This window comes from Pelodiscus sinensis, chromosome 1, assembly GCF_049634645.1.
Source record: "Pelodiscus sinensis isolate JC-2024 chromosome 1, ASM4963464v1, whole genome shotgun sequence".
Taxonomy (NCBI): domain Eukaryota; kingdom Metazoa; phylum Chordata; order Testudines; family Trionychidae; genus Pelodiscus; species Pelodiscus sinensis.
In genome coordinates, this window is record NC_134711.1 from 102,011,679 (window position 1) to 102,034,752 (window position 23,074).

A 23,074-nucleotide genomic window follows, 5' to 3' on the forward strand; every position below is an offset into this window, starting at 1 on the left:
GAAATGGATGCCTAACATGATACAAGATATAGCACTGATGGCATCTTGAGGAGGCAGAAGTGGAGGGGCCACATGAGGCAGAAACACCGTATGTTAGCAGATTAGCTTTGTTGCTATGCTAGTCTATACATACCCATGAATTACTCTGGAGAAAAACCATCTCCAGATAATCCGTGTAATCAACAGTGACGAAGAGATGCCAGACTGACTTAGTACAAATTTGGTCAGAAATGCTTTAAACAAAACCCTTTAGGATAGACCATTTATTTCACATCTCAAGCTCTCTGTCCTGGTTCTCATGTTGGAGCCAACATCAATGTATATAGTAAATCTAATTCACCTGCACATAACACTATGCTCATCAATAAACTCAAACTCTTTCATTTCCCTGTCCGTAGCACATGAGAAAAATCTGCATCTCTTTTTTTTAAACGCATGAACACAAACATTGTGAAGACCCAGGGGTACAACACAGGCATGCAAAATTAGATTTGTGCACATGTAAACACCTGATCAAAAGACAAATACACATTTTTCCAAAGGAAGACTGTCTGGTCAGTAACACAGTTATAGCCTAGCACTGATAATCTCTGCCAGAGCTTTGCAGGAAAACTTACCATTTGTAAGCATTCAATACTTGGTTCATGCCTCACTTGAACACAACTGCTCCCTGATCTAAATCTAAAACAGTGTTATGATTTATGAAATCACAGTCAATCTTAAACAGGAAGTGTTGTTAAAGAAAACACCTGTGTCTACAGACAAACAAACAGGATTCTACATAGCTTGAGTTCCATCTTTGTTTCCTTTGTTTATGAGGGATCACACCCCAGCTTGGAACTCATACAGCACATTGAGACATCTAGGGGGTTGAACAACATCTTGAAAGAAAACATATATTACCAGGTAAGAACTATTGGATGCATGGCCCTTCATGGGATTCATTGCTCTCCACATCTCCCACTGAATATGGTTGGAAAAAGATGTAATGTTTGCAAAAAAAAATATCATCAATTTTCTGTCAACTTTTGAATTTCATCAAAAAACTTCAGTTGAAATTTCTAATTCTGAAATTTTTTTACTTGTATTCCTTGCGATAATGTGGGATATATCAGATAGAAAAATACATTCTTTAGATCTTGTAGGGATCTTTGAACCCCTTTTCCCATGAGGAAAACATGTGGGATGTAGAAAATGTTCAGCACTAACAGTGAAAGGTTAAATCGTAGCCCAGAACTCTCCTCAATTTTATGGGCATGACATTGGAAATTGCACCAAAATCCATCCTTATCAATGTAACAACATGTGAGAAGCTGGGGAGAAAATGACATTACCTTGGGAATTTTCCGTCTCCTCTTGCCATTCTGAGAATCTCCCACGGAGAAGAAAGTATCATCTGGGCTGCTTGGAGTAGAGGGGGGGCTGATTTTAGAAGGGGACCCTGTTCCGTCACGGCTCAGTTTCCTTATGTCCAGCAGTTTGAAACTCCGCCGCTCTGAGTTTTGTCGAAAGAAAATGGGTTTGGAAAGCAACTGGGAGGAGAGACAGAATGGAGGAAAGGAAATAAATCAACACACCAATCCACATAGCTATACTTCACGAGAAAATATTGCGGCAACACTAATTTCAGTTAGGTAAGCTGGAGCACCTGGCTAGCACACCACTAGGCGTGGCTCACAAGTACGCTTAGCAGCTTTTCACAGGCCCAAAAAGTTTTCATGGCTGTCACAATTTATACAGGACTATCCTGCAAGACAATTAAAGGGTCCCAACATTCCTTTCAGATCATACAGAATCTCAGAGATTTGCAACAAGGCCCCACACAACTTCCAAGACTTATGCAATCCTGTGGCTTTAAACAAAATAAAACTAACCAACCAATCCACCACAAACATGTGGGATAAGGAGCACTTGGCCAGTAGGAACAAGGGAACTCGCACACCAGATTAGAGAAAGGTGCAATGGATCAAAACAGGATTTTGTGCAAAACAAAACATGATAGCTAGTATCACACCCTTCTTGCACAAAAGCTTAATAGAACCCTGACAATTACAACCCTTTAAATCTTATCCTGGATTATTGAGTAAATTCCAGATGCATGCTTCTGGCATACTGCTTGGGAATTAACTCCAACGTAAGAAAAAATAAGAAACCATACCAAAGAACGAACATGGGAATTCTTGTTATTATGGCTTGTTATTGTTATTGTGCCTCCTCTCAACAGTAGCTAAAAGATAAAAAAGGTGAAAACTTGACCTCATTAAAATCAATAGCAAAACTCCACTGGCCTCAATGAGAGCAGAATTTCACCTAAAGAACAGGAGAGGCATCATGCTGGGTGAACCAAGGTACCTTGGTGGGCGTGCCAGGTACAGAAGAGGTGGGGGATGCTGGGAAAGTCAGGACACATTTTTTCCCCAGGCAGCGGCTGTTCATCTCAATGTCTTCATAAGGGTTTTCCTTTGATGGTGGATCTGCAGCAAAGAGCCACATGCTATATGTAAGAAACGCAGAAAATCCTTGAGGAATCCCACAAAATCTCTGCTAGGATCTTATTGCTTCCCCCGTAACTCCCACATCTAGTAGTTTAAAAAACTATTCACAAACATTCTTGCTATCCATTCTCTCTCCAGCTCTGCGCATACAACTGCTTACTGGATTGCATCCAAATCCTGACCATGATGTATCCAGCCACAGAATTATGCCACAGAAGCTAGAGATGGAAAAGACCCATTAAGTTCTCCAGTCCATTTCCCGGTCAATGGAGAAGTCATCAGGTTTTCCTATACAGTGGCCCATAATATTCCTTCTCTTTATTCTTCTGATTCCTGTTCTCTCCAAATTAAAGGTCAGTGCTTCACCTCAGTCCCACTTAAGCCTTTCAAATACCATTTAAGTGGGTCTTAATTGGTGCATAAGGCTCATGCTGCTAACTTGGGGTGCCTTGATTTGAAAGTGAGCTGAAGATACTCAGCCCCTTGGAAAGGTCAGGACCTAGGTGTCTCAATCTGGTCACCTAAAATCAGTGATGGAAAATGTGGGCCAAAGCGTCTGAATGGGCAGGCTATTTATTCTGAGCCTTCTCTTTCCCCGTGAATCCAATGGAAAGCCATTAATTCAAGTTCTCCTATTCTTGTACACACCTCTCTGAGATTGAATATAGGCATTCAGTAATGCATAAGGCAGGCACTGCAGTAGGGATGTTAAATTGAGATTAATTGAATAGTTGATGGAAATCCCATCGACTATTCAAATAGTTAATTAGTCTATAAGGGCGCCTCAAGAGGGCTCTTGCTACAGTTCAAAAGGGGAAGCCCCATAGGGAGCCTGGGGCCAGCAGGGGACTTCTACTAGCCCTGCGCTCCCTGCAGTGCCTGAGCCTTTGAAATATACAAGAGCCCCAGCAGAATCGCAGCTTCAGTCCCCGCCTGCGCCAATTCCCACTGTGCCGCCACCTCACCTGTGCCCCGCGGAGACAGTGCTGGGGGAACCAGCTTTTAAGCCGGCTCCTCCTAGCACCAGCTCCTGTTCCCCACCTTGATGCCTTTCTCTGATAGAGGCAGCAAGTGGAGGGAAGCGACTAGTCTCATCAAAGTCGACTAGTCGCTTACATCCCTACACTGCAGCTTAGCTTTGGATCTTGTATATGGTTTGTATTTCCTGTCTGACTGCACAACAGCCTGCCTTGCCAGAGGTCCAGGGGGGCACACCAGGGGTGTCATTAGGATTTATGAAGCCCTACACAGCCCTATTAAACTGGTGTCCCTATGCTCAAGGGCAGCTTCCGGGAGGAGAGGGATGAAGATTTTTTTAGAGCTGTGATTTTATAACCCTAAGCAAGACACTAATGAAATATTTTACAAACAAATTTTAAACTAAGCTCCTGTAGAGTGCAAATGAACAGAGTAAATTCAGAAACTGACAGTATATACACCGAGGGTTGGCAAGTGCCTGTTAAATGGCTTCATTACCACTTGAATGACTCTTTCACAGGTTCAAAGTTCTTCTAATAGGTCTGGCAGCCTTTTTCACTTCTAAGTTAATGAGCTCTGCTCCAGAGGAAGCAGAGCCACAGAACAGGGATAGGAAAAGGAGAGCGGCTGGCCATTAAGACCCAAGGGTGCCCTACACAGCTGTATATTCTGCATAGGGATAAGGATGGCCCTGGGGCACGCAGCTGAAGCCATCTTACAAGGACACAACACCACCAGACCTTTTGCACCTCTTCTTCTATGACACTGCATGAGTCTACAAGTGACCCATTGCCTGGACTCACCCAGGTGAGGGTGGTAAAAGTATTCATCTATCACAGAAATCTGCATGCAAATGTTCTGGAAGCACACACTGCCCCTGAAGCAGAGAACTTATTCTAGGTTTAGGGGACACTGCAGGTCTCCCTCCTCCTGCTGACACCTGAGCAACTTAGCTTTGTGGTGGCCCTCTCTGGCATGGGGCCCAGGCAACTGCCCTGATTGCTCCACCCTCCCCAACGCTGGCCCTCGCTTTTATAGGCAGAAAATCAGTTGTTGTGGAGACAGCTGTGCTGTGGAATTTTAATAGCACGGTGGGAGAGGGCATCCGAAAGAAAAAGGTTGAGAACACCTGCTCTAAGTGGCATACAAAAAAGGGGCAGTTCTAATCCTAATGGCTCCAGCGTGCGTGTGTCTGTGGCTCATCACTAGCACCCTGTGGCAGAATGCCAGACTGAGCAATTGCAATCCCCGCACTCAGCATGCACGGTGGAGTTTTCTAGCAAGAGCTGTACATCCTTTATAAAGTCTCCCAGCCTGTGCTTTTATGCAATAGAAAATTGCAGCTTTGCTGGAACCATCCCTGTCAGCCCTCTCCTCCTCCGGATTCCATGGCTACCACACCAGGGCTGCAGGGGTCAATTAAAGATCATTAACTCCAGGGCCAGCCAGGCAGAGCCTAAGCACACAGCAAGGAAACAAAAACCCTCTTGCTGACTATTATCTATAACCCTCCCTTGCCTCTAACCCTTTCAATCAAAATGTAGGGAGAACAGGGATTTCAGTATGGTACTGGAGTTCTTTGCAAGCTTGGGGAGAGAGGTGTGGCTGTTTAGAAACAGATCTGCCAGTGCTTTAACCCTGTAATGTGATCCCTGTTATTCCAGCTGGAAGGGGGACACTTCCACTATGGCTTTGCCCAGCAGCTGTTAGGGCATTCCCTGTCCTTTGGTCCCCAAACCAGCTGGGGAAAGAGGGCCCCTGAGGGCCCCTAATTCTTGCAAAAGGGACAGTTTTAAAATGTACAACTAAAGCTGATCTGTTCTGAGCAAGGAAAGGGCAGGGCACCTTCACCGTGTCCATAGCAAATCCCAAGGGGATGTGCATCCTTTGGGAGAGCGCTTTAGTCAAACAACACGAGAGTTTGCTAAGATCAAAATGGCAATGTCCTGCTGGTTCCTAAGAGCACGTGGCTCTCTCCCATCTCAAACAACATGACCCTCCCACCCCATGGGATACAGCAGCACTGATTTCCTTCCTCATCAGCTAAACTCTGCCAGGAGGTCACTTAACTCTAGCACTTCAACAGCTAGACTCAGTGCTCCTCAGGGAAAGGTGTATGTTCTGCTCTATGTTCTGTAACAGACTGTCTCATTCCTAGTACTATGTAAAGAGTAGGATAATAAGATAACGTGCCTAAGAACGGCACTGATGGAGCTCAGCTGTCCCCAGCCTAATGCTGAAGGGAGAAATAAATCGCAGTGCTACAAACACAACCCCAGGGGTGGTAGGAGCCAGTGTTTGAATTTCATGGCCACTCATTCACACAATCTTTTTCTTCCTGCTGGCTGAAATTTTGTGTGTGCTGCACCTCAGTATGCTCTTGCCTAACAAATACATTGTCCTAGCTCAGCCCTTGGACTGTGACACATTTTCATCGATGGTCCCCCAGACTTTTTTTTAATTGCCCAGCCTCTCCCCAATCCTCTCTTGAAGTTCCTACCCAAAATGTCTTCATAGATGTTTTCCTCAGATAAAGTGCGTGTCAGGGCCAGCTTGGTCTGAGCGTACCAATCCACCCTGCCATTCTCGGACGACGACTGCAGCAAGTCTTCAAACTCATAAGACTTCCTGTGCCATTCAGGAGGGCAGAAGGAAAGAGGGAGAGAAATAGAATGGATAATGACAGAGACAGAGTTTACAAGTCCAATAACTCAGGATCATTCATGAGTCTCCAGCAAGTCACTCAGCCAGCAATATGCTGCTAGAGCCATCCCATACAATGTATGAAGCAATGTCAACACAACAATGAGTTTTTACCAGACTGGGACTAGTCCACAAATGTCAGGGTTGCAATGGTTTCTCTAGTGAATAATGATTCTAACACACTCTAAAGAACTAAAAAACACTATTGCTGCGTCTAGACTGGCAAGTTTTTCCGCAAAAGCAGGTGCTTTTGCAGAAAAACTTGCCAGCTGTCTACACTGGCCACTTGAATTTGCGCAAGAACACTGCCAATCTAATGTATGATCGTCAGTGTTCTTGTGCAAATACAATGACTCTCCCGCTTGGGAAAAAGCCCTCTTGCACAAATGCTTTTGCGCAAGAGGGCCAGTGTAGACAACTTAGAACCTTTTTGCGCAAAAAAGCCCCGATGGCGAAAATGGCGATCAGAGCTTTCTTGCGCAAAACCGCGTCTAGATTGGCATGGACGCTTTTCCGCAAAAAGTGCTTTTGCGCAAAAGTGTCCGTGCCAATCTAGACGCTATTTTCCGCAAATGATTTAACGGAAAAACTTTTCAGTTAAAAGCATTTGCAGAAAATCATGCCAGTCTAGACGCAGCCTCTGGGTCATAACCTGCAACACCTAGAACATGTTGGCACTGCAATCTGAAGTCAGCCATGTTTCACTACAATCTGAGATCTGACTGCAGCACGGGCAGACATATCTGTGCCTGCAGAGCTAAAAATAGCAGCACAGTCTTCAACATGAATTGTATAAGCACACAAAGGACTCTGGGTATCTACTCACACTAAGCCCATATTGTCCCAACAACACTGCTATTTTTAGCTCTGCTAGCACACGTAAAGCGAGTGCAGATATGATTGTAGAGTAGATATACCCTAAGAAGTGCCTTCCTCCACAAGCAGTACCAATGATTACTACTCAACACGAGTAACTGTTATAAAAAATCAGGCCCCATATGAATGGCGCAGGAGAGCAATGCACAGACATTGAATGATGAAAAGGGATAGGAGTGGAGCATCCTAGCCAGTCAAGCTTAGAGAGGTTTAAAGTCCTCTCCCAGTCTAAATGAAGTCAAGAATTTTTATTGTTAAGGTAGATCCACTGCAGATCATACACTCAAAAAGGAGAGTGCATTTTTAAGGCACATCTCTCCCCTCCTCAAATATTTGGATTTACAAAAACTGATTAAACAAGGAACAGATGTAAGCAGAAAGGGCAATTCTACCCTGAAAAGTGACACTGTGAAAATGGCATGGCAAGGTCCCAACCCCTTACCATCTCTCAAAGGCTCCTGATCAGCTGTGCTCATTCTGCAAGCAAAAAAAGAATTTGTATTGTCTGTAAACTGGCAACATCCCCAATTTATTCTGGGAGTGGCGCATCGAGGTGGAATAATTCCTTCTCACTCACTGCTACTAGTAATAGCATCTCCATGTCAAAGTCATTACACCCATGAGAACCTGCTGGCCTTTTCGCACAGGTGTAATGGAGCAGAATATATCCTGCAGGCTCATGATTACTGACATTGCTGAGAGGAAAGAAAACTGCTTCATTTCCAAAGCCCCAGGTGAATTCAGGGCGCGGTTAGTCAGAAAGACATCTTTTTTTACTGACGAAAGAGGCCGAGACACAATAAACATAGACGCCTCTTTTATGGAGGCCCTTTACAGGAGCAGAACTTTACATCACCCACAAGTGAATCAAGAACTGCTGAAGCAGCATTAGAGTAGTAAAGCTAGAATACCTGTGGTCAGCATTATTCTTATGTTTCCCGTTCCATAGTCTTCTGCTGACAGCTGATGGGGGAGGAGAAGAAGGCAGAGGAGGGGGAGGTATAGATGGCAGAGGGGGCAAGTTTCTCTTATTTCTAGCTGCCGGAATCCATCCCTCTTCCCCCTCATGTTTGAAAGTCCGCCTGGGCTTTGGAAGTGGGTTGATGAAGGGTTTCTTCTCTGGGACCCCTGGTTCCGTGTACACGTTCTCCATACTGCGATCCTTGCATTTCATTTGAGATGCTTTCACTTCTTCCAGAGTCCCAAAAATGGGCTCGCTGATTTCCATGTCTAAGCTGAGGAGCCTCTGACTGAGTTCAGCGCCACACACACCTTCCTGGTCCTCTGGGGAGGTCTGTGCCTCTTCTGCTTTCTCCTGCAGACTGTGTGGGGAATAATAAGTACCTGGCAGCTGTGGCTGCAGTTCTGCTGATCCTTCCTTCAAGGCCTGCTCCAATTTTTTGACCTGATTCAGTACTGACAGGTTCTCTTTCTGGACATCCCACTTACCCCCTTTCACCTCCTTGCATTTTCCAACACTGGAATCGAGCTCCTCTTCCTTTGCCTGCATTTCCACTTTCCTCTCTGTTCCCTGCCCCACGCCCTTTGATGCGCCCACTTTTCTTTCGTTCTCTTTGCCTGCCCCTTTGCAGTCCAACTCCCAGGTGATAAGCCTCTTGGTGTCTACTTTCTTAGGCCCCCAAACTTCCCCCCCGCTCATCTTCTGCACCACACAGGGCACCTTGTGCTCCTCTTTAACTCCTTGCTCTTCTTCCTTACGACTGCCCAGAGGAGAAGGTGTTTCCTTTTTCCCTTCCCATTCAGAAATCTTGTCTTTGATACTGAAGGGCTTATTCCTCAAACCAATTTTCCCAGGTGACTGTAAATTCTGAGTGCTTCCTATCTGCCTCCTTATGATGTTGCTGCTCTCCGTGACATTAAGATCCACCGATGGGTCGCTGATAGTCATTTTGGGACTCAGCATGTTCTGCCGAAAGCAGTCTAGCTTTGGATCCAGCATCAAGTTCTCCAGTGATTTCAATGGGCTTTTCACCACAGAGGAACCTTGTTGAGCTTTAGGTCCTAGACTAAGGGTGAACCTGGCACCTTCAGAAAAATTTTCACTTGAAGACCCAAACCAAAGTCTTTCTAATTCCTTCACGGTGTTTGTGTTATAGTAACTTGCAAGCTTGGTCCTGCACAGCAAAGACAAAAGAGAAGAAAAAAACCCTACTTTTGCGGATTTTCAGAGCACTTTGCAAAGCGGTAAGGCCTTGTCTGTGCTATAAAGATGGCACCAATGTAAGTAGATTAATTTTAAAACTATTTAGTTATATAGGTATGCCCCACTCCCTTAGGATAAACCAACCTAAATGCATTTACCCCTGTTTAGTTTAAATCTATAACCTGGATTAATGGAAATTGGGTGCAGTGTGTCTACACTAGGGGTTGGCACTGACACAACAATTACATTGATTTAATTACAATGGTGCAAAAACAGTGTGCAGGTCAATCCTAAATTTCATGCTAGTAGGTCACTGAGCATGTAAGCAAACCTAGCAGCCATTATGCACCCAGCCTTGGACATTAACATCTGTGGTACCGAAAGGAAGCGAGATATTAACCAGAACATCACTGGTCCCAAATCTCATGCTCCTTTAACTTCTGTCAATTACAGTGGGAGGATGGACTTTTGTGGAAGCTTTTGACACAGGGTGATGCCTCTAATGGGGTGGAACCCACCCTCCCCTTCCTTTCTCCCCCAGTCTAGTAGTGCACTGTGATATCATCATGGACTTACATCAGGGTGAGAGATTTAAACATGCAACCTGACAGCCTGGAGACACCAGCTGAGGCATACTGATGCTACAGGCACATTTTAGGATATGAGAGAGAGCACCAATGGAAAGTAATGGCTCCTTCTCCACCTCCCTCCCTTAGAAAAAAACCCAAGAATTTAGGACTTTTCACCTTTCAAGGGATTTGCAGACACCGTTTTCAGACTTGTTGCTTACGTCGGCTGCCTTGCTAGATGTCATCATGTCAGCACCTGGCATGGCGACAGGCCACCTATAGGGAGTCAAAGCAACACTTAAACCATTAGAGGTATCGTAACAGACTGACAATATCCTGTAGTATGCTGGCCAGTGTTTCTGGACTGAAGACAAACTATGCTGAATTAACAACAAGAAGCCTGGTGGCACTTTAAAGACTAATGAATTTATTAGGGCCTTAGGGCATAAGCTCTCATGAGCTACAACTCACTTCATCAAATGCTGAAGAAGAAAACATGAAATTAAACCTCAAGAAAATTAAATTAAACCTGATTGAATCAGAGTCCATATCTTGGGGATTCCAGTCTATTGAAAATGGCATTGAGTATTGTTACGAGCACCCTAAGGACCTTCTCCAGGAAGCGGGAGATGCTGATGTACTTACTCTGTTATCAGCCCTTTGAAGTGCCCCTCTACCCCAGCTGAGATATGCATATATTAGTTTTAATGGGATTCTCCAGGGACCAACAGGCAAAGCAACAGGTTTTGGGTAAATAGCCTGGTTTTAAATTGGCTGAGGACTTTCTTCCTCATCCAGCAAATGGCCAGGACTCCTGGTTCAAGCCTGGTGGTAGAGTGAAAAGAGAAGGCCTATGGAAGTACCATAAGACTGGGTAGTTTTTCCAAGCTGAAGCTCTGATGAACTTGTGCCCACAAATGAAACTCCTTGGATGGCATGTTGAAGTACTGCTCCTGTCAAGAGCCCTTATTAGGATAATATCTGGTAAGCTTATTGACACACGGGTAGGGCCTATTGTTTTTAACATGTTTTTTTGACAGTGCTTTTACCCTAATAATAACATAGGCTTGCACAAGAAGATTTGTGTGGTATCTGTAACCATGGACAATCACACTGTTAATCATCTCCAAAGAGAAAGCAGGCAGCTTGTCTTGGCTGGGAATATCAGTGATGGCAAAGAAATAGCTCAGTCAGAAGGGACAGGCAGATAGGGCTCCATCCAAAAAACAAAAAGGCTCCATCCAAAAAACAAAAACAAACAAACAAAAATTAATGGAGATTACCTATCTCCTAGAACTGGAAGGGACCTTGAAAGGTTATTGAGTCCAGTCTGCTGCTTTCACAGCAGGACCAAGTATCATCCCTGATGAATTTTTGCCCCAAATCCCTAAATGGCTTCCAGAAGGATTGAACTCACAACCCTGGGTTTAGCAGGCCAATGCTCAGGTAACCACTGAGGAGCTGGAAAAGGCTGTTTGTGAGTACCCTTGGCTGGCCCCTTGAGGGGGAATAAGATGTAGTTCCCTGGACTGTGAGGTGTAACACTGTCTTTTCCAACAAGACAAACCTTCCCTGCCACTCTTCTCTCCAAGCACCCATGAAAAACCTACTCCTGGAAATCCAGTAGGATAATAGCAGCAAGTCACTGCAGATTCCTGCCTCAGTTTCTCCTTCTGCAAAATGATGATGATCATTTTTATCCACCTACCTCCCATGAATGCTGTGAGAGTTAAGTAATCGTCAGGAAATGGCCTATCTATGACTCTGGGTTTCTACAGTGCTCAGCATGGTGGGGCTCCTGTCTCAATTAGTCCCAAAGATACTGTCATTATTATAACTAGTCAATGGCTGTGCAGTGATTTGAACAGATGATGCACTACGTAAAAGCAAACCAATATTGTTATAAACACTTGGGTCCCTGTCTTCTCTCAGGAGTCAGTTAAAATGGCTTTGAAAATAATCTCTCTGATCAAGAGAATTAACAGCCCTATGGCTTATGAAGCTCTTGCTTCACTATATATTGGATTGATACCCAACCGAGACCCAGGTTTATTGATTAAACTACTGTAGGCCCCATAGCCACTCTGTGCTCAGGTTCCCGATTGCTTGATGTATTCTCACTCTAGAGGCTCCTTATAGAGTATTACTGATCACCCTTGTGGATTTAAGGGAGGAAATTCATCCCAGGAGTATATGCACGGAAACTGAGGGAGTTGGGAATGAAATGCATCCCTGGCCCAGGGTCTTCAAACTGCAGAATTTGTTTTGGTCACTGCTTACTATTCTTTACATGGTGATTTCTGTTCTTTGTGGGGCAAGAATGTCAGTCTGTTCGCTCGGAGCACCTTTTCAACACAGGCAATGCAACAGATTTTCTCCTTTTTATCTTGTCCTGAAATTCAACTCTGGCTCTTTAAGAGTCCAACCACCCCAGAAAGCAGTGTCAGGACTTTTCAGGAGGGCATTATCTGTAGCCTCTGGAAAGCATTTCAATGACAGGAAAGAGTTCATTGTCTCCTACACAATACTTTAAAACCCTGAAAGCCTCTGGAGTCTATCCACTTGGCTGGTCTATCTAATGCTCCCCTGTGATGGTTGGACTTTGGCAGCAAGACCAACTGCATCAGTGAAGGGCAATTCCTAGCCCTTTGGCACAAAAATGAGAGAGAGAGAGAGAGAGGGAGAGAGAGAGAGAGAGGCTCTGTCTAGACTGTAGGCTTTTTTCGGAAGAAGCTTTTCCGGAAGAGATCTTCCGAAAAAACTTCTTCCGAAAGAGCACATCCACACTGCGAAAGCACACCGAAAAATGATCTCCTTTTCCACAGATAGCATCCCCACTGCATGGACGCTACCTCGCATGTAAGCTGTGATTACTATGGGCAGAATGGCCACCAGGGCACCTGTGCTTTTTCCTCTTTCCTCTTCTTGTGAAAGAACTCCCTCTTCCCAGTCCACACACGCCTTTTCCAAAAGAGGTCTTTCAGAAAAAGGCTTCTTCACCATAGAAAGAGGTTTACCAATGTCGGAAAAAACCCTCTGTTCTTTCGATTTTTTTTTTGAAAGAACGCAATTGCAGTGTGGACATAATTGAAGTTTTTTTGGGAAAAAAAGCCGTTTTTCTGAAAAAACTCTGTAGTGTAGACATATCCACAGAGAAAGGGAGAGAGAGAGACAGAGAATTCAGTCTTGGTTCCTTTCTGAGTTTTCTTTCCCAGGCAATGTGTTCTGTAAGACCGAGTGAACTCTGGAGCTTCTCAGGGAATACAGAGTAGTAGTTTATTACAAACCACGTCCTCTTTTTCCCTAGGCAATAAGCCCCTCTGCTTCTCTCCTTGGTCAGCTGCTGGAACAAGACCCAATTCATTTCTAATGTCAGAGCAACTTTGCGAAATTATCAGGAAAACTGACCAGCTCAAGGAACAAAATCTATTCACCCACTCATTAGCTGTTATGTTTAAGGCTAATGAAAAACTATAGATCATTCGTTCCTCTGTCCACAGAATGACTTCCTCTGGCGAGTGGGAGAATAGATTTCTGCAAAGCTGTAACTGCACTTAGATTGTAAGCTCGTTGGGGTAGGAACTATCTCTTTGTTCCATGTTTGTTTGTATAGCACCTAGTACAATTAGTCTACCACAGGGACTCTGAGGAGCTACCACAATATAAATAACAGAGTCCAGGGTGTGGGGTATATATCCACTTAATTCAATCATCATTCTGCAGTTTCTCTTCCAGCAAGTTCTGATTTGAGGAGGTGGGGGGCTACATTCCCATTCCTGGCCCATGCAATCTCCCACCCAAAAACCAGACATTTTGCCAGCAGGGTCCCCTGTGGAAAATCAGGAGAAAGATGCCACTCACCCTCAACAGGGGTGGGGGAAATTGATGGGATCAACCAGGGGTGACTGGTGAGGAAGGACATATGGACATAAGGGGCACCAGCCAGGTGACCATCTCCCCCTACGTGACTCCTCTCCGTGCCATCGCTAGCCCAGGAGAGGACAGGGACAAGCCCCCTCCCCCTCTGCTCCAAGACCTGCCCCTGCTCCACTCTCTCCCTACTTCTCCCCTGCCCTTGCTCCACTTCCCGTCATGCCTCTTCTCCCCAGTGCTCCCCCACACTCACCAACAGAAATGGGGACCAGGGAAGCACAGCAACGTGGCTGCAGTCCACTCCACTCCCCCAGCTACCGGCCGCATTGCTGCGCTTCCCGCCGGTGAGTGTGAGGGGGTGGTCCCTCCTCTCCCCTGAGTGATGCAATTGGCAGCCGGGGGAGCGGAGCCACCCTACTCTGATTCACCACCACCACCCCGATACTGCTGCTGGTGAGTGGAAGGGGCTGGCCTGTGCTGTGGGTGCCAGGCTCCCCACTAGTTCCCTGGGCCACCCAGAGGCTTTGGCCCCTTGCCCCTCCCACCTATGGCATTTGGGTTACCACCTGCCCCTTTACCTCGCCCTCCTCCCCCATGCAGCACCCTGGGGCTGACAGTAAAAGGGGGACATTCCCAGTAGCAAGGGACAGAGACATTTGCCAAGGGACAACAGGTAGCTCTTCCCATGGGAGTCGCTAGCAGCCACTGGCCAGCTCGGGGGAAGAGCTGCTGATTGGCCAGTATTCCCCAGCTCCCAGGTTTTATCCCAGTATAGGGCCACATGGAGCCACTTTTGGCTCCATTCCATCAGATCACCCTGCCCAGCTGAACAAGAAACATCTGGACTGACAGATGTTGTAGGTCTAGCCTGTGTAGGGGTCAGGAAGGATTTTTTACTCCCATGGGCCATTGCCAGAGGACCAGGGAGTTGTTTTCCTTCCTCACAGCACCTGCAAGGTGTTTTGCATGTAACTGAGGTACTGGGATGGTGCTGCTTACTTGCCGAAACATGTGGCCGGTTTCCAGTGTGGTAAAGAGAATAAAATGAAAGGCTCCCAGAGGTGAATGGCCTGGGATTTTGAAGATGGGTATTGGGCTCATATGGTAGGGTGATACCTTGCGGTCTTTGTGGGCCAAAGTCAGATCTTGTAGCCCTCACAGGCTGATGTCTCCACCACGCAGCACCATCTATCCCCCTCGGGAGTCCGGGGGGGAGCGCTGCACATTTTGGGTTATATGGTAAAGAGCCCTGTAACTCCCGCACTGGGCCCGGTTGCTGAGTGTGTCGTAGGGTTGCCAGGTGTCTGGTATTTTCGCTTCCTGGCAGGGGAAAAGAAATCAGAAAAATACCGGACATTGTAGGTGTCTGGTATTTTCTGATTTTTTATTTTTTTTTTACCAGACAGAAGGCAAAAATACTGGATTGTCCGGGTCAATACCGGACACCCAGCAACCCTACGAGTGCTAGGCCGCAGCGTTTTCGGTTGGCACCCAACCAAAGAGCCTGATTGGGTGGTATGATGGGGACTGCACTTGTCCAGCTGCCAGATCCCATGAGTTGTCGATAGAGGCAGGGACTGCACTGCCAGCTGCCCAGGCAACGGAGCTGGAGCCTGGGTGCGCTGTGGCTACGCAGCCCAAAGTTCTGGCAGCATCCAGAGCCCCGATCAGAGCCAGCCAGTGTCTTACCAGAGCACCACAGTGGGGCACCCTTGGCAGAGACCTAAGGAGGCTCACAGTAAGCAGTAAGAAGAGAAAGTTATATTAATTATTTCCACCATGGAAGATCTACTCCGTCTGACATCTGCAGTGCTCTTGTTCTTATTAGATGCAGCCAGTAGATTCTGGCAAGTTCCTGCCTCTGCTGGCCGTGACTGGCTGGCGAGGTTTGGAATGAAAAATATCACTTACATCACCTTACAGCCACCAACACCAACACCCCAGAAATCTTCCAAAGGAAAACGAGCAAAACTTCATTAGACCTACAGGGAGTTACGTGGATGACAACTGCATTTAGGGGACGTCTGAGGAAGAACAAACACATTGATGACTTGTCCCACTTCACCAGCAGCACGAGGATTACTTTCTTTATAAAACAAACCTCAAAGGAGATTATGTCACGAGTAAGACCACGGAGGACAGGGCACAGGGGCATTCTATTTCTCTGTGAACTGAGACACCAGGATATCATGGCCCATAAATTGACAAAAGGGGAGGCAAGATATGCACTCAGGAATCCTTGCCATTGTTTGGGGGAACAACACAGCTATCTGATACCATTTCATAATGAATCAGGGAAAGGAATACCAGCAGGAGGAGGGGAAGATAGAAGGGGGAAGATGTTCTCAAACCTGTTGACTGGACTGTGGGAAGGAAGCAAAGTCTCAGAAGAGAAGGCTTTCCACATATCTCCCACACACACATGGCCTTACGATTCCCAGGGTCATGTGATAGGGACTTCCTGCTACCAGGCAGAGTGAGACCCGCCCTGACCTCTCTCTTCCAGAGTTCCTGCCTGCTTTGTGTTTGCGAAGAGGCGTTTGTTTACTGATCTATCATTGGCATGCAGGAAACGGCCTGGAAATGAGCTGTAATCATCTGTCACCAGCAGTAGCTGTTTGGTTTTCTTCTAATTTTAAGTTTTCCTTTCTCCCCAACCTCCCACTCAAAATACAGTAGTAAAATAAAGCACATGCTTCTCTTTATGGATGCTGGGGAAACCAGGGCTTAGCATTTCGAAAAGGACTAGTTATTTCAAGTGCCTGACTTGAAATATCTTAACGGGGCAAGGCGGTGTGTGTAATTTTCCCAAAGTGCCGAGTACTCGCCCCCTGAAAAATTAGGGCCCTTGAAGCAGTCAAGAATCAGGCTCACCCAAAAAGGTCCCCCAGTTTCACTGGCAGCTTTTGAAAATCTAGCCACATAGTATATAGAAACAAGTAACAATTATCTTAGTTGGCATGGGCTTTTCCCCAGCCTCACCTCCTTTCAAGCCAGCAGCAAGCAATACTGACAACGAACCACTGAGAGACATATGTATGTGTTGGGGGCTCATTGGTGGGGATGATAAGCTAAGGACTGGAGAGAAAAACTGGCTTACTACACATTCTCTTTCCTTGCCATCCCATACTGACCAACCATGGCAAGGTTCCCTTTTGCAAGACAAAGGTAGTAGGATAGGTAGGAGAATTGCTTTTGGATCTTGGTTCCAATTCAGATCACAAGACTAAAAGCCATCATCACTTGTTCAGTTGCCGACATGCAATAGTTTCACCCAATTCCTCTGAATAACTTTACATCCCAAAACACCACAAGTATTGTCTACATTACTGGTAGACTGCATTAAGGGGGCCTGGACTGAGTTGTCATGGAGACTAAGCAATTCTCTTATCCCTAAAGCAAAGAGAAATGTTTCAGAGGAAAATGAGCAAAACTTATTATGGAAAAGGGTGTTAATTATAGAGAAGACCTGATGTTAATTGACCCAGTCTGCAATCAGAGTAGGTATTCACTTGCTGTAGCTTTCTAAACACGTTCCCGAAAGCTAAGCTGCAGAACGGTTCTAATTAGGCAAGCCATGGAAGAACCAAACGTTAAACGGTTTAATCACTGTATCTAATGAAGTCACAACGTTTCTGTTCACAAACATGACCAAGTAACCACAGTAACCCTTTCAGGACGCCCTCTTTGCTACACTGGTTATGGTGCTATAAAGAAAGCACCTCCCACATACAGCTTTGTGGTTTTAGAGATGTTCACTGTATAAGGAACCTTAGCCATTTGTAACCTTGAACGGAGTGCCAGCCACACACATGCCAGAGGCAATATCTCAGATCACCAGTTTTGGGGGTTGGAGCAGAGGCTGTTCTTTGTTCTGAATTTTGTACAGCACTTAGCAAAATGGGATTGTGGTCCAGGACTGGGCTCTTGGGCACTATGGTCATACAAATAATAAATACTATCTCACATCATTGGAATGACACCACAGTTCCTACCAGTTTGTAGAAAGTCTTGTCCAAAGAGGGGAAAGACCTAAAGAATTTAGGAGAGACCGTCCCCAGCTTCTCATCTAAGATGCCCACAAAAAAGGTTCCATCTGCCCATTCATTTCCATTTGAAGACACCTGAACCACATCACTTTCTTATTCAGGACCATAAGACTCAACAACAATAGACAGCATGTATTATATAGGGCTTTCAAACTTCAGAGTGCTTTCTAGTGCAAATACAACATATGAAAGGCAACGCCCAGCAGACAACAATATATATAGAAGAGGAAGGATGCCAAGAAGACAAAATACTAACAGGAAGATGGGGAGCAGGGCTGAGCCGACAGTTAGGAACTTGAATTCAAACCCCTTCCACTCCACCCTGAACTCTGTTTAGTGACTATTTCCCTGTAGGGGAAAAAGAAATCTCACACACACAGCCCTCTGCCGGGCCTGCGTGCAGGTTCTCAGTGGCCAAATGAGTCTCCTTGTTATGTATGGATAGGTCGGAGAATTCATTTCCTTTGGGATCTCAAACAGCAGCTCGACCTCGATTGTGTCAAATCACAGAGAAACAGAGAGGAAGTCTCTAGGGTAGGGATATACGCTCTCCCTTAGCAGAACCTGGAGAGAAGAAGGAGAAAGAACATTATGGGAAAGGAGCTCTCAGTGGGTAAGAAATGTTGACTCCAGGGGCCAATGCTGTCCTGCTATGGTGCAAAGCACAGTTAATAATCTCGGTCACAAAGATATACCCGGAGAGAAATATTTTTTCCTCGATGGCAGGATATTTATGGTCTGATCCAAAGCTTATTGAATTATAAGGTAAAAGTTTCATTGATCACAATGGGCTTTGATCAGGCCCATCATCAGCAATAACCAGGGCTCGACAACTAAGAGTAGACTGTAACCCGGAAGAGCCGGGTTCGGGCGATCCGAGCATGTGCACAATGATCTGCATGTGCGCGGATCGCCAGACAGCGCAGCTGGCAAGCAAGGCTCGCCGCGGTTCGGCGAGCCCTGGCAATAACTGATCCTCAGAACTACACAGAAGGGACTTCTCTGAGCCGCCTTCATTTCCTTCCCTCACCCATTCAGCCTTGCAGGCCTGATGCTGTGGTAACCCTTCATACCTGCAAGCTGTAGAAACCTACAGTACTCTTCTAAGCTTTGGTGCAATGCATTTACTTGAGAGCAATGCAAAGCATTCATCTCCTTTCAGCATCTGAATGTGCCAGCAGCATAGCACTCCTGGCTTCTGCTGACCAAGTCGATCCAAAAACCCACAGCAGAACTCCCGTTATTACATTGCAGTAGAAATCTTAAGTGTGGATTTCTAATTCCAAGTCTCACCCATAAAAAATGAGTTTATTTATGAGTGAATTTGTGCAACAGGTGTCCCTAAAGTGTCACATGGATACGCTCCATTTGAAGCACCTGGGCTAGAAACTGGATTATCATTAGAGATCCTGCAAGGTCTTTTTCCATTGGTATAAAGCTTTTGTTCACCTCTAGAGCTGTAGCCCATGAGGCTAGCTTGCCTTTATTATACAGCGTGTCCCTGCTATAAGTCGCCCCGTATACAACCGTTCCACACTAAAGTCATTGACACTCACAGGAACTGATGCATTAAGGGAGCAAGGGAGGTTTAGATTGGACATTAGGAAAAAATTCCTAACTGTCAGGGTGGTCAAATATTGGAATAAATTGCCAAGGGAGGTGGTGGAATCTCCCTCTCTGGAGATATTTAAGAACAGGTTAGATAGACATCTGTCAGGGATGGTGTAGACAGAGCTTGATCCTGCCTTGAGGGCGGGGGGCTGGACTCGATGACCTCTCGAGGTCCCTTCCAGTCCTATTATTCTATGATTCTATGATTCTATAAGTCCTCACATTCCCCACTCTTAAGTCACACACCAAAAAAAAATTGTGCAAATGGAAGTCAGCTGCGGGGAAAAAAATTCCCTGCTTTGTTTCACTATAAGTCTGAGGTTTTTGGAACATATCTTGGACTGACAGAGAGAATGGCCTGTATTCACTACCTTGCCTTCATTACATTCTGTCTTTATTGTATTGAGTAGTAACCTACAGGCCTGTATCCAGTGAAACATTGGCTTCAGCAGTTATTATGAAGTTTGATGCCTATGAACTTTGGCACATATGAACGACTCAGCAGTAACCCCTGAACTGGAAATAGAGTGTAATGGGGAATTTTGTCCATAATGACATCAGCCAACCACAAAAACATGAGCTAACACCAGCTTTTGGAAAGTTGGATAATACATCTAACCACAAGAATGTCATGGCAATACATTGGCATATGTGATAGTAAGTTGAAATACTTAATATTCTAATCTATAAAAGAAGACAGCTCATCATTAGTAGAATGAGGAAATACAAATAAGGAAGAGGGGGGAAACTGCTACTGAATATGCATTTGATATAATAGCATCAACTCAACATGTAAAAGTTGCACCCTAGCCTGTGAGCAGTGGGAGAGAGAGATGTAGCTCTTGGGAGGTGCCCACGTGATGGCCGCCGGCATCGAGGAGGAAGGTGATGGTGATGAGGAAGACAATGGGTAACATCTCAGGTTGTCCTGACGGGGACGTTGTGGTTATATGGATGTTCAAATATGCATTCTGTCATCTCTCTATCTATCTCACTGAGGGTAGGTCTGGACTGCGTCCCTCTGTCGGCAGAGGGATGCAGATTAGGCAGGTCGACATTGCAAATGAGGCAGGGATTTAAATATCCCGTGCCTAATTTTATAAAAATGGCCACCGTTTTTGCCGACTCAGCACTTTGTCGGCAAAAAGCGGCAGTCTAGAAGGGAATCTGTCAAGAAAGAAAGCCTTTTTCGACAGATCCCTTATGCCTCCTGCAAGGAGGTTTACAGGTTCTGTCGAAAAACGCTTTCTTACTCGACAGATCCCCCTCTAGACTGCCACTTTTTGCCGACAAAGTGCTGAGTCGGCATAAATGGCGGCCATATTTATGCAGATTAGCCACGGGATATTTAAATCCCTGCTTCATTTGCAATGTCGACCTGCCTAATCTGCATCCCTCTGCCGAAAGAGATATGCAGTCTAGAAATACCCTGAGTTAGGGTATGTCTGCACTACAAAGTTAATTTGAACTAAGAGCAGTTAGTTCGAATTAACTTTAATAGCGGCTATACATACAAACCGCTAGATCAAATTTAAATCGAACTAGCAGAGCGCTTAATTTGAACTAGGTAAACTTCATTCTACAAGGACTAACGCCTGGTTCGAATTAAGTAGTTCGAATTAAGGGCTGTGTAGTCACTTAATTCGAACTAGTGGGAGGCTAGCCCTCCCCAGCTTGCCCTGGTGGCCACTCTGGGCCAAACCAGGGAAACTTCTCTGCCCCTCTCCAGGCCCTGGAGCCCTTAAAGGGGCACGGTCTGGCTACTTGTGCTTGTGCCAGTTGCAAGCCTGCCAGCACCCAGCCCGCAGACCCTACACCTGGCACGGCATGAACCAGCCACCCGCTGGCACCCAGCCCTCCGCCTCTTCCTGGGACCAGGCTGGCAGCTCCCAGGAGCCTGCTCGGGGCCGCAAGAGGCGGGCGCCCGCCTGGTCTAGCGCACAGATTGTGGACCTCATTGAGGTTTGGGGAGAGTCCCCCAACGTCCGTGACCGCCACACTAGGCACAGGAATGCAGCTATCTAGGGCAGGATAGCTGCCAGCCTGGCCACCAAAGGCCACATGCAAACCCAGGAGCAGGTCTGCATGAAAATCAAGTTGTCCCAGTGAGACCCCGACCCTGAGCCCTGAGCTTAGAACATAAGAATGGCCGTACTGGGTCAGACCAAAGATCCATCTAGCCCAGTAGCCTGTCTGCCGACAGCGGCCAACACCAGGTACCCCGAAGGGGATGGACTGAAGACAATGACCAAGCAATTTGTCTCGTGCCATCCATCTCCAGCCTTCCACAAACAGAGGCCAGGGACACCGTTCCTACCCCCTGGCTAATAGCACTCCATGGACCCAACCTCCATAATTTATCTAACTTCTCTTTAAACTCTGTTCTAGTTCTAGCCTTCACAGCCTCCTGTGGCAAGGAGTTCCACAGGTTGACTGTGTGCTGTGTGAAGAAGAACTTTCGCTTATTAGTTTTAAACCTGCTGCCCATTCATTTCATTTGGTGTCCTCTAGTCCTTCTATTATGGGAACTAATAAAGAACTTTTTTTTATTCACCCTCTCTATGATTTTATAGACCTCTATCATATCCCCCGTCAGTCTCCTCTTTTCTAAGCTGAAAAGTCCCAGTCTCTTTAGCCTCTCTTCATATGGGACCTGTTCCAAACGCCTAATCATTTTAGTTGCCCTTTTCTGAACCCTTTGCAAGTCCAAAATATCTTTTTTGAGGTGAGGAGACCACATCTGTACACAGTACTGAAGACATGGCGTACCACAGTTTTATACTTCCCCTCCTCCTTCTTCCCCTGGCTTCCCTCTTCCAGCTCCCTCCTCCTAGGTTTCCACCTCCCCTCTCCCTCCCTCTCTCTTCCCCTCTCCCACCTCCTTTCCCCAGTCTCCCCAGAGGTTAATCCCTCCACCCCCAGTTTTGTTAAATAAAGAGAGTTACTATTTTTGAACACATGTATCCTTTATTTTTTACATCAGGAAGAGGTGCTAGGGAAGGGTAAGTGGAAGGAGGTGAGGGAGGAATGGGGTACGAGCCCCCGATGGGGAGGACTGGGGTGGCTCTTCGGGCTCCTCAGGGTGGAAGCTCTCCTGCAGGGCCTCCTGGATCCTGACAGCCTCCCGATTGACCCCCCCGGATGGCAGCCTGCGGCAAGTGCAGCCGGACTGATGGCCGAGTGCTGTGATGTGATGAGTGTGGGCACTCAGGGCACTCCAAGAGCTGTCCCTCATCAAGTTAGAGAAGCAAGCGAGGAACCCTGAGAACTATCTGTCCGGGGTGGAGGTCGGGTCCCTTTAAGCACAGCCCTCGGCTAGCCTGAGGCAGCAGCTCCACACTCTAAGTGCTAACCTGATGCCCTGCCGACACTGGTTCCGGCCAGCCTTAACTTTGGTTCTGGGTCCACTCAATGTGGACATGCTATTTCGAATTAGCAAAACGCTAATTCAAATTAGTTTTTAGGTCTAGATGCACTAATTCTAATTAACTTATTTCGATTTAACTAGTTCGAATTAGTGCTGTAGTGTAGACATACCCTTAGGGAGTCTGTGACTTTGCTCACTGGATTAATACACTACGGCTGTGTCTACACTGGGCCACTTATTCCGGAAAATCAGCCGCTTTTCCGGAATAAGCTGCGAGCTGTCTACACTGGCCCTTGAATTTCCGGAAAAGCAACGATGCTCTACTGTACAAAATCAGCCGCTATTCGGGAAAAACTATTCTGCTCCCGCTCGGGCATAAGTCCTTATTC

The 23,074-nt window shown here is 46.2% G+C and overlaps 1 protein-coding gene across 3 annotated transcripts in view; it reads right to left on the bottom strand.

The window, feature by feature from the left end:
- DENND2A (DENN domain containing 2A) overlaps positions 1-23,074 on the bottom strand; it is an 87,334-nt gene that overhangs the window by 34,367 nt on the left and 29,893 nt on the right. For all 3 annotated transcript variants that reach the window (XM_075939757.1, XM_075939756.1, XM_075939755.1), the window contains exons 2-6: positions 9,963-10,061; positions 7,964-9,187; positions 5,974-6,101; positions 2,353-2,474; positions 1,335-1,532 (exon numbers count right to left, since the gene is read on the bottom strand). In XM_075939757.1, coding sequence (XP_075795872.1) covers positions 1,335-1,532; positions 2,353-2,474; positions 5,974-6,101; positions 7,964-9,187; positions 9,963-10,048 — 1,758 coding nt within the window. In that variant the 5' untranslated portion in view covers positions 10,049-10,061. The remainder of the gene's footprint in view (positions 1-1,334; positions 1,533-2,352; positions 2,475-5,973; positions 6,102-7,963; positions 9,188-9,962; positions 10,062-23,074) is intronic.